The sequence below is a fragment of the Myotis davidii genome, unplaced genomic scaffold (assembly GCF_000327345.1).
Source record: "Myotis davidii unplaced genomic scaffold, ASM32734v1 scaffold1157, whole genome shotgun sequence".
NCBI lineage: Eukaryota > Metazoa > Chordata > Mammalia > Chiroptera > Vespertilionidae > Myotis > Myotis davidii.
Window position 1 is genome coordinate 75,374 of NW_006288436.1, and position 11,680 is coordinate 87,053.

Below are 11,680 nucleotides of genomic sequence, written 5' to 3' on the forward strand. Positions count from 1 at the left end.
TGAAAGTAATGGTTATTTTTTAAGTATTTTTATTAATTTTTGTTTATTTTATGTTATTTTTTTAGAGGGAGAGGGAGAGAGAGAGAGAGAGAGAGAGAGAGAAACATCAGTGTGAGAAAGACACACGGATTGGTTGCCTCCTGCACACACCCCAATTGGGGCCGGGGATCGAGCCTGCAACCGAGGTCCATGCCCTTGACCGGGAGCTGAACCCCTGACCCTTCAGTCTGAAGGCCTACACTCTAATCACTGAGCAAAACTGGCCATCTTCCTGGAACCGTCTTTCCCCAGAGAGCCTCAGCTTTTGTTCAGTGGCCTCCTTCTCTGTGAGGCCAGCTGAGACACCTCTGCATATTATTTCGACCTGCCTTCCCCATCTATCACCTTAACGGCAAAGTTCTGCTTTGTCTCCTCCCATCCCATCATTCCCTGTGCAAGAGCTGTCTGATTGACGGATGCGCTGTGACTGACTCATCATCTGTGCCCTCCCGCTGGAATCCAGGTCACAGGAGCAAGGGCATCTGTCTGCTTGACCGACAGAGCAGTAGGTGATGGCGCTGGGAGGCTCTGAGTCCCTCCCCACGTTTAGAAGCACCTGTTACTCACCTGGGGAAGAGGGCTGTCCTGTGGATGCCAGGTCAGCGACCCCGGCATCTCCTGACAATGGAGACAAGAAAAAAGAAAAAGTGAGGGTTTTGGGTTCCCTCGGATCTTCCCACCTATTATCTATGCCTAGTCATCTGATATTCTTCCTCATGAACAGTCAACCGGGCCTCAAGGAAATGGACGTGGGTGAGGCATCGCTGGGAGGTACAAGATCTCTCTCTACATCATCCCAACTGGTCCTCATCACGTGGGGGTCCCTGGGGTTTCCAGAGAGGCCCTGAGGAAACACCGGGGGCGTCCTCACCTGTGACCAGGAGCATCACAGGCTCACTGGGGAAAGACCACATGTGCTCGTTATAGGAACCAAAACACCTGTACGTCCCCCTGTGGGCTGGGGTCACGGGGCCCATGGAGAACGCTGCTGGACTGTTGTCGACTCTGCGCCACGGGCGGCTGGCCATCCCCTCCTTATGCAGAAAGAACGTGGTTGTTGCCGTCTCTAGGTGGCAAGAGAAGGTCACGTTCTCTCCTGGGAGCACCTCGGGCCCAGGGTGAACGGAGAGGGTGGGCCTGTCATACATTCCTGTGGGAGAAAGAGGTTGGAAGGCAAAGGGCGTCTTTATCCTGCCTCCTAGACCTCCCACCCCTTCCCTTCCCTTGTCTTTACTTTTTAAAATATTATTATTATTAGTGTTTAATAATCCTCACCCAGTCAATGGATATTTTTCCATTGATTTTTAGGGAAAGTGGAAGAGAGAGGGAAAGACATAGAGAGACATCCATGTGAGAGAAACACATCCATTGGTTGCCTCCTGCACATGCTCTGACCAGGGCTCCAGCTGGGAAGGAGCCTGCAACTGAGGTATGTGCCCTTGACCGGAATTGAACCTGGGACCCTTTGGTCCGCAGACTGACGCTCTATCCACTGAGCCAAACCCGCTAGGGCCATCTTAACCACTTTAAAAAAAATCCTCACCTGAGGATATGTTCATTTACTTTAGAGAGGAAGAGAGAGAGAGAAAGAGAGAGAGAGAGAGAGAGAGAGAGAGAGAGAGAGAGAGAGAGATTGGCTGCCTACTGTGCATGCCTTGACCAGGAATCAAACTCACAACCTATCTGGTGTGTGGGAGGATGCTCCAGCCACCTGAGCCACCTTGGCCTGATTACTTCGAAGTGCACAGTTAGGTGGCATTAAACACATTCATGTTGCTGTGCCACCATCACCCCCTTCTATCCACAGGACTCTTTTCATCTTGCAAAACTGAAACTCTGGCCCCGTAACCAACAACTTCCTCTTTCCCCTTCCTTTAGGCCCTGACACACCCTCCCCCACCTCCATTCTCCTGCCTGTCTCCATGAATGCGACTATTCCAGGGACCTCAGAGAAGTGGAGTCAGGCAGTACTGGTCCTTTTGTGATGGACTTACTTCACATGGGGTTCACCCCCGTCATAGCACATGTCAGAATGTCCTTCCTTCGTAAGTCTGGACAACATGTCCTTGCGTGGATGGGCCACATATGTGTAGAAATATATATTTCTATTGATTTCAGAGAGGAAGTGAGAGGGAGAGGGAGAGGGAGGAAGAAACATCAATGATGAGAGAGAATCATTGACCAGCTGTCTCTTGCATTTCTCCTACTGGGAACTGAGCCTGCAACCTGGGCATGTGCCCTTGACCAGATCGAACCCGGACCCTTCAGACCACAGGTTGACGCTCTATCCACTGAGCCAAACCACATTCTGTTTACCCCTTCATTTGTCGATTGGCACTTAGGTTGTTTCTACCTTTTGGCGACTGTGGACAGTGCTTCCATGAACACGGCTGTACCGAAGCCGTCTGTGTTCAATGAACACTCCAGGCAAGTCCACATTGGCCTATGCTTGAGAACACTCCTCAGCCAAAGGGACCCCAAATTACCCTCCCTCCCTCCTTCCCTATCACGTTTACCCTGTCCTACTTTGTCAGGCCGCCATTTCCTCCTCATGAGCTACCGAATTGACTTACGCATCCTGACTCTCACTCCAGGTCTGTCTTGGGCGAGAGTCCAAGTGCCGTAAGATCAAGGGGACCTGGTGGAACCTCTCTGGGAGGGGTTCTGTTCTCATCCAATCACTGGCTGATGCTGGGGCTGGGAGTGGGGGCCTCTAGCATCATTTGAAACCAGTGTGAAGGGCCCTCTCAGAGCTAGAGTGCTACATATGCATGGCTGGTTCGAAAGTATCCCAGTCTCACCTCATCTGCCCAGCCTGTGTCTCTCATCCATCACAGGGGCTGTTTTTTGAGGACACCCCTCCTCCAACCATCCTTCCTTGCACACAAACATCCATCTCAGCGTCTCTTACCTGAAGAACTTGACCTAAAACAAATCTGATCCTAGAATGTAGAGATAACTCTCAAATAGACAACCCTTGTAGGAAGTGATTAGTCGCCCTCCCCCAAGACAAATGGTATCTGAGTGAGGTTTGGAAGAGGCTCAAAGAGATGAATAGCCGGACTGGGGTAGCTCAGTGGTTGAGTGTTGACCTGTGGACCAGGAGGTCATGGTTCAACACCCGGTTCGGGCTAGATCCCCAGTAGAAATGCAGGAAGCAGCCAATCAATGATTCTCTCTCACCGTTGATGTTTCTATCTCTCTCTCCCTCGCCCTTTCTCTCTGAAATCAATAAAAATATTTTTTAAAAAGGAGAGAGATTAATAAATGACGACGCTCCCCAGGATTCAGGCCAAGGAGGAGACTCTCCAGCTAGAGAAGGGGACACTTGCCTGTTATCACCAGGTCCAGAGGGTCACTAGGCTCTGACCAGAGCTCCCCAGTTCGGTAGAAGCACGTGTACTGCCCTGCAGTGGAGGAGGTCATGGGCCGGATGGAGAACTTGACTTGGTTCGTCAGCCCAGGGGGGTCAGGTCTCTCCAAGGCAGAGAAGAGTCCCTCAAAACGCAGCTGGTACTCAATGGCCCTGAGAGTTCCCTGGCACCAGACGAACACCGACGCCCCGTTTGGAACCATGAAACTGGGTTTGGCCCAGATGAGGGGCTTTGAGAGGGTCTCTGGAAGGGAATCAGAGGCTGGAGGGAATCCAAAGAAAGCCCCTCCTACCCCAATTCCTACCCAGCTGCTGGCCAGCCCTCCCGTGGTTCTCAGGCGGAGACAGCTGAGGTCGGCCCCACCTGAAACCCATTTCTGGGCCAACTTCTACACTTTGAACGGCGGACACTATGCCCAGCCTGGGGTGACGCTGGGGTTTTGAAGGGAGGACTTACGGTTCTGGGCGCCGACGCTCAGGCTCAGATACAGTCCTGGAAGATAGAAACAATGAGCCAGGGTGCTCCACCTGGACCCTGGATCCCACACCCTGTCCCCATAGGAACTCACCGAGGCAGAGCAAGGCAGGGAGTGTAGATGGCATAGCAGAGTCTACCAGGCGGGCGGGCGGGTGAGGAGCAGCTGGATGGAGGCAGAGCCCAGCAGGCCAGGCAGATGCACAGGATGTGGTGAGCGAGGCCCAGCGCCTGCCCACACGGAGCTCTCATGATGGACTGGTTTGCAAGAAGGCTCTCAGCTCTTCCTCACCTCTGGTCGGGCGGCGTAAGGAGAGGACATGGTCCTCACACCACGTCTGATCACAGCCTGAGGCCTCACCAGATCCTCCGACAGTGGTCTGTCTTGTCTGAAACTCGTTTCTGGGTCAACGTCTACGTTTTGAAATGTGGACATTATGCCCAGAGAAGGTGGTGTTCAAGCAAAAATCTTAGAATTGTTATTATTTTTTTCAATGTTTTGGGTAAATTTTAATTTAAAATAGTGCACTGACTGTTCTGTGCAGAGCAAATTTAAATTCATATTTTCTCCAATAATAAGAAATGCATATATCTGGATTATACTGATAAATTATATGAAAGAGGTTTTTTTTTTTTTTTCTTGGAGTGTTTTATGGCACAAATAGAGTAAAAGACTGAATATTTAGTGAACTTTGGTAGATTAGCTGACTATTTTTTAAAATTTAAGCTATTAATGCTCAGTAAAACCAATTTTTTATCTTTACACTGCTATTTTATCTAATGTACAAAGAATACAGCAAACATCATATATCATTAGCACAAAAATTAATAACTTAGTGGTCTATTATTTTTTAGTTGGTTTTGAGAGAGAGAGAGAGAAAGAGAGAGAGAGAGAGAGAGATCAATCTGCGGTTGCACTCATTTGTGCATTCATTGGTTGAATCTTGTATGCTCCCTGACCGAGGATAGAACCAGCAACTTTGGTGTGTCAGGTCAATGCTCTAACCCAGTGGTCAGCAAGCCGCGGCTCGTGAGTCACATGTGGCTCTTTGGCCCCTTGAGTGTGGCTCTTCCACAAAATACCACGTGCAGGTACACGTACAGTGCGATTGAAACTTCGTGGCCCATGCGCACAAGTTGGTTTTTGGCCTGGGCGAGTCTATTTTGAAGAAGTGGCGTTAGAAGAAGTGGGGGGTGTTGGTCGGTCGGAGGCCAACCAGCAAGGGGGCCGCGGGATACGCAGGGCCAGGGAGGCGCGTGAGCGATTCATGCACGAGTTGAGTGAGCCAGTCAGTCAGCAGTCTCCTTGTGCAGTGGTTAGTGCTAGTTGCGTCTGCAAATCGCGCACGGGTGACAAAAGTACCTACTCGAAGCATAAAGTTACCTGTATTTTTCCAACCAGCTGCAAATCCTACAGGTATTTTTGTCATCAATTTAAGAATTGTAATTCTTTTGTGATGGCTTTATTATTATAAAATGAAACATTTTTTTAGGTGCCCTGTTTGAGATGGCTACAAAGAAGAAGCAAGGCAAAACAGAAGACGAAAACTGTGAATTTAAAGTAGAATGTATCCACCTATATAGTTTAAGTTTAAAAAATTTGGCTCTCAAAAGAAATTTCAATCATTGTACTGTTGATATTTGGCTCTGTTGACTAATGAGTTTGCCGACCACCGGCCTAGACAGTCTCCACCACAATGTTTTTACAACATGTTGAAGGAAGGTGTCAGCCCCTTGTGTAGATAACATCTTGCTCAAAGGCTGCCTTGAGGGGAAGAAAAGTGAAACAGATATGTTCACTCCTGATTGAACTTGTAGGCAGATTCTGACCTAAAATCACCAGCTCTGTTCTCCCTGGGTAAAGCGTCGCCTGTTGGACTGCTCCGTCTTGTCTTTCCATAGTGGCGTCTCCAATATAGGACTCACCAAGAGTAAGGTTGAGTGCTTCCAGCTAACTTCCTGTTTTGCATGGTTTGGAGACCTTAGTCTTGATGGGTCACAGGAAGTAGTGGGTGAGAAGCCAGGGCTACGCATCAGAGTTTCCATGTTGACCGCATGTAGATAGCGAGAACACAGCTCATGCAGGTGAGAAAGCTGGTTATGTGCTGTGGTTTTTTGTTGTTGCTGTTGTTAATCTTTACCCGAGGATATTTTTTTCTATTGAGTTTTAGAGAGAGTGGAAGGGAAGGAGGGAGAGAGAGAGAGAGAGAGAGAGAGAGAGAGAGAGAGAGAGAGAGAGAGAGACTGATGTTTCTCTCTCTCCCTCCCTCTCTTTTCATCTCTGAAATAAATAAAAATAAATTAAAAAAAACACAGAATTGGCATTTGACCCATTTCTAGGAATATAGCCTAAGAATCCCAAAACACCAAATCAGAAAGAATATATGCAATCCTATATTCATAGCAGCGTTATTGACAGTAGCCAAGATGTGGAAACAGTCCAAGTGCCCATCAGTAGATGAGCAGATAGAAAAGCTGTGGTACATGTACACCATGGAATACTATGCAAATGTGAAAAAGAAAACTCTGTTACCCTTTGAGACAGCATGGGGAGGACCTGGAGAGCATTATGCTAAGGGAAATAAGCCAGTCAGAGAAAGATAAATACCACATGATCTCACTTTTGGTGGAATCCAATGAACAGAATAAACTGATGAATAAAATAGAACCAGGGGCATTAAAGCATGCAACAGACTGATGAATCTCAGAGGAAAGGGGGAGATGGGAAGAGATTAACCAAAGAACTTATATTCATATTGGCACTGCCCATGGACACAGACAACAGCCTGCTGAAGGCTTAGGGTGGGGCGGGAACTAGGAAGAGGGGGCAACAGGGAAAATAGAGGGGACATCTGTAGTACTCTCAACAATAAAGATACAAGAAATACAAATAAAGGGTGAAAAAAGTCAGCCAGGAGAATTGAGAATGCTTTGCGTTATTATTTTTTTTAATTACAGGAAATGAGTTACACCGAAGCTACAGGTGAGAATTTTCTTACTCACGTTCAGGAAGGTGGGGGTGCAAACACCTCAGACTCATATAAGAAACCACCACTCGATTAGCTTGAAAGTGGATCTGAGCTCCTCAGCGTCCCTTCCTCCCGTGTGCTCTGCTGGACTCTGCAAGCTCGGATGTTATCCACCTGCAGCCCAGGCATCTTCCTGGTGGCTGTCAGGGCTCGGTCCGCAGGGCTACCCTGCCTGGCTTTTCTGCTCACTTGGGCTCAGTTCAGGCACCTCTTGCTAGTGTCCTCCGTGTGAAACCTTATGGCTGCGCCAGTTTTCAGCCAGTGTCGGCAAGAGAGCCAGGAGCACCAGCATGGCTGTGCCCAATTGGATCAAGTTCTGCACCGTGTAGTCTTGGCTCATGGTACCTAGAGGCACAATTCAAAGGGCATGGACCGTCACTGGTCATGTTCCATATCATTTCAGCTCCAGAGCCCAGGGATGGGAGCTCATTTTTATTTTTAAAAATACATATTTAAAATATATTTTTTATTGATTTCAGAGAGGAAGGAAGTAGGAGAGAGAGAGAGAAACATCAATGCTGAGAGAGAATCATTGATTGGCTGCCTCCTGCAGTACCCCTACAGGGGATTGAGCTGGCAACCCTGGCATGTGCCCTGCCCAGGAATCAAGCCTGTGACCTCTTGGTATGTGGCTCGATGCTCAACCACTGAGCTACGCCGGAAGGGCAGAACCAATATAATCTCATTAACCAATGCCACCCCAATAAATTTAAGAGAAAATTTAAAAAAAAGGAAGAAAATCAGAGGTGGGTCAGTCTAAGGATGTGTCAGGGATCTGTTGTCTCAACAATGTCCCTTAAACATGATTCTGAATAATGGCCTCTCCCTGTTTTCATTGGTGCTGTCTGGGGAAGTCTAGGAGAGGAAGTGAAAGCCAAATGTGACAGGAGTGAGAAGAGCTTCTCTCTCCTCGGCCCTCTGGGTAATGGCTCTCTACTGCCCCGCTGTTGTTTCTCAATGCACCTCGTTATGTTCCCACCCAATGCCAAGGCCCCGGACAGCCAGCTGTAGCCCAGAGGAGGAGGGCATAAAGATGGAAAAGCACTTACATGTTTAAGTGAAATATTTCATATATATATGTCATCTGTAATACAGTATATGAAAGGTATCCTATATAATAAAAGGCTAATATGCAAATAGACTGAACAGCAGAATGGCTGGTTGCTATGACGTGCACTGACCACCGGGGGCAGATGTTCAATGCAGGAGCAAGAGGGTGCAGGCTGGGCTGAGGGACCCTCCCCCCCAGTGCTCGAATCTCATGCACCAGGCCTCTAGTAAACAGTAAGTCTAATATGCATGTGTATACCATACTCAGTTTGAAAAATAGAATATTCTTAGAACTAGAAAGGAAGAATAACCTAGTGCTTAAGAACTTGGACTCTTGAGGCAGCTAATACTGTTGCAATCTAGGCTCATGTAATTTTAGCTGTGGAATAATGGGCAAAATCACGGAATCTTAACGATGTAGTCCTGGAAAAAAGACTTGAAATTTCTGTGCCTCCATTTTCTCAGCCTTAAAAAAAAAAGAGATGACTTACTTATTGGGTTTTTATGATGATTGAGTGAATACGAAAGATACCTAAACCAATGCCTAGCCAAATAAAAAGGCCCACGTATATTCAAGGTTTTCTGTGCAGTTCTCCCAAACCCTTCCCCCAGAAGTAAAAACTCTTGAATTAAAAAAAAAGAAAGATGAGATGTACCGCCCTAGCCAGTTTTGCTTAGTGGATAGAGTGTTGGCCTGTAGACTGAAGAGTCCCGGGTTCAATTCCGGTCAAAGGCATGTACCTAGGTTGTAGGCTCCTCCTGGCCCTGGCCCCGGGCCCTGGTTGGGGCCCATGCAGGAGGCTACCAATCGATGTGTCACTCTCACATCGATGTTTCTCTCTCTCTCTCTACCTCTCCCTTCCTCTTTGAAATCAATAAAAATATATTAAAACAAAAACTTTCACTGGGAGTTCATGCTTTTTCCTGAAGGATGAACAGCACTAACTTGATACTGCAAAGAAAATTTAAAGTTGTCATCTCAGAATCCTTAGGTCAGGACAGCTCACCTCCTTTCAAGAGGTCATGATGACCCAGACCTGGCCCAGCCTTGACCAGGAATGCGGTTGTGTATCTAGGAGATTTATCTTAAGACTTCGGGCCACCACCATCTCCCCTAATCCTGCCCTTTTTGTATGTTAATCCTGAGAGGTGGTGTGAATTCAGAACTGGGTCATGGACAGCTCCACCCCCTTTCCGTAGAGCGCCTAGCTATGTCTCTTTCTAGTGTCCCTTCAATTTCTTACAAAAGGGGCATAGAAATATGAGCATGTGACTTTCATATGTTTTATGTAGAGTCTCTTCTAGGTCTAAAATTTCAAAATGGTTTACCTTCATTACAAGTATGTTTCAATCTAATATAGACATTTTATCCTCTTGGTGTGTTGAGCATGAAGAACATGTTCAACAAAACAAAAAAGAGCTTGTTATAAAAGAAAAAAATAGAAAATTATGTTAAAAAATCAATATGTGATTGTAGAGTTTAGAAAACTAAATACGACAGTCTAGACATGAAGTAGGCATGAAAGTTCACCGTGTTCCATGGACTCACCAACTGGCCCAGCACCACCTGATGGAAAGACCATACTCCCCCCCCCATCCCCCCCGCCCCATTGCATGGCAAAGGTCTGTCATGATTCAGGTGACTCCACACGAGGGGTCTGATTTGGAGTCTTCCTTCTGCTCCTTTGGACGAGGTGCTTCTGCTTTTTAATTTCTCAAACTGCCACCATCTCCATCTACACCTGACAGGCTGGTTTCCATCACCCCATATCTCAGGTAGGGTGAATTCTCACCACATTTGTAGGAGCAGTGTTGGTATCACAGGGCTACAAATGAGGGAAGTAAGACCAAGAGAGGAAGCAGATTGCTCAAGTATCCTCCAACCATTCAGGCTGTGGTAGAGCCACAGTAGTTATTTAAAGTATGTTTCTCAGTGTGTCTTACTGCCTTGGAACAGGGCTCTCATGAATGACAATTTTTTTTCTGAAACCTGAAAGTTCTCTACAGTTTGAAGAGAAAAGTGACAGCCGGCATCAAAGGCGCTCTGAAGGGGCAGAAATGACTCAGATGATTGGCCACCAGGACATGCAGAGATCCCGCTGCTCACAGAGACAGGAAGTCAGGTGGAACCTGTGTGAGACATAGGACCTGCGTCCCAGGGCCAGAAAGAGGTGCTGAGCTGCCCTGTGGGAGCAGATGCATCTTGCACAGCCCCCCAGGCTCCTCCCTCCCCACCCCTGGGCTCACTGTCCTGAGGGCCCCATGGTGCCCCCAGTCAACAAGGCAGGGAGAGAGGTCACCTTCACATACCCCAAGGCAGCTGTCACATCCACCACCTTCCTGAGCTCTGAGCTCCACACCCTCCTCCCTTCTCCAGTTCACACTCCACATGGGCATCTAACCTCATTTTAGTATCTGTCCATTTTCTGCTCAAATTCCTTCCAGGGTCCTCACTGTCTTTAGGGTAAATCCAAACTCTTCATTTTGAACAGAAGGCTCTTCATGGTCATCCAGATGGGACGCTCCAACCTCAGCTCTCACTTCTGCTTCCTTCAACCAGACAGGTGTAGTTACCCCATGAACACACACACACACACACACACACACACACACTCACTCACTCATACACACACTCACACACACACATTCATACACATACACTCATACACACACTCATACACACACTCACACACACACACACACACTGATGCACACACGCACACACACGCACACTCACACCATCTACTATTGAACATGTTTGTGCTCCTTCATATCTACTTTCTTAGAGTTCTATAGGACTAGCAAGCTCCTTCCCAAGCCCATAGTGTAAAACACAGGACTAGAAGCAACACTGAGGTTCCTTCTTCTCATTTCTCTTCCCTGCATGTGTTGTGACTGCTCAGGGCTATGCAAGGATTGTGTGGTAAATCCATGTAAGACTTTCATGGAGCATGGCTGGAAACACAAGGTTGGAGTTCAGTTACAGTCGATGTTATCTTTTATTGACATACATTTAATTTCTCTGGTTTGTTTGTGATACATGGCCCATACGATCTTCATAACTCAGGCTGACCATCACAGCCCATTCCTATGCATTCCTTTTGCCTTATAGACAGAATCCCACATCCTTGCATGGGGCGGGAGGGGTGGGGGTGGAGCACGCCTATGACCAGCCACCACCTCACCCTCTCTTACTGTTGATCAGAGACTCTCTATGTCTCTAGGGTTCTCTAGAATGTTCCTTCCTGTCAAGAATATTCTCACTCCCACCACTTCGGACCCCATCTCTTCAAATAGCCATCCCCTCAACCACTGTCTAGTCATGGTCCCCAGATCTTCCCACATTTTCTCTCCTTTCTCTTTGTAAGTGAAGTCATTGGAATATTAGCTTTTGAATGCCCATACTCTGCCAAGAAGAATTCGCAAAATACAGGGGATGGGTCTCCTGGATCCATCATGGATGTATTTCTGGTTCAGGCACAAACACTTGGCAGAAAGTAGGTGATCAATAAATATTGGTTTATGGATGAGTCAAAGAACAAAAGTCAATTCTGTGCGTGGGAGGAAATTAGTAACTTCTATTCAGAGGATCAAGTCAGGACAAGGTCCTGGGTCCCGGAGTAGGATTTCAGATCCAGCAGAGTCCTGGGAGTCAGAAGAGACTCCAGATCTGGGCTGTTTCTCTGGAGGCCCTGGGGTCCTCCTGAGCCCTTA

General features: G+C 47.4%; 1 protein-coding gene across 1 annotated transcript in view; it reads right to left on the minus strand.

Moving 5' to 3' along the window:
- NCR1 (natural cytotoxicity triggering receptor 1) overlaps positions 1–4,015 on the minus strand; it is a 6,481-nt gene extending 2,466 nt beyond the window's left edge. Inside the window, exons 1-5 of the mRNA XM_006760309.2 lie at positions 3,982–4,015; positions 3,870–3,905; positions 3,372–3,656; positions 911–1,189; positions 607–657 (exon numbers count right to left, since the gene is read on the minus strand). Of these exons, the coding sequence (XP_006760372.1) occupies positions 607–657; positions 911–1,189; positions 3,372–3,656; positions 3,870–3,905; positions 3,982–4,015 (685 nt within the window). The remainder of the gene's footprint in view (positions 1–606; positions 658–910; positions 1,190–3,371; positions 3,657–3,869; positions 3,906–3,981) is intronic.
- Between the last annotated feature and the right edge of the window lie 7,665 nt (positions 4,016–11,680).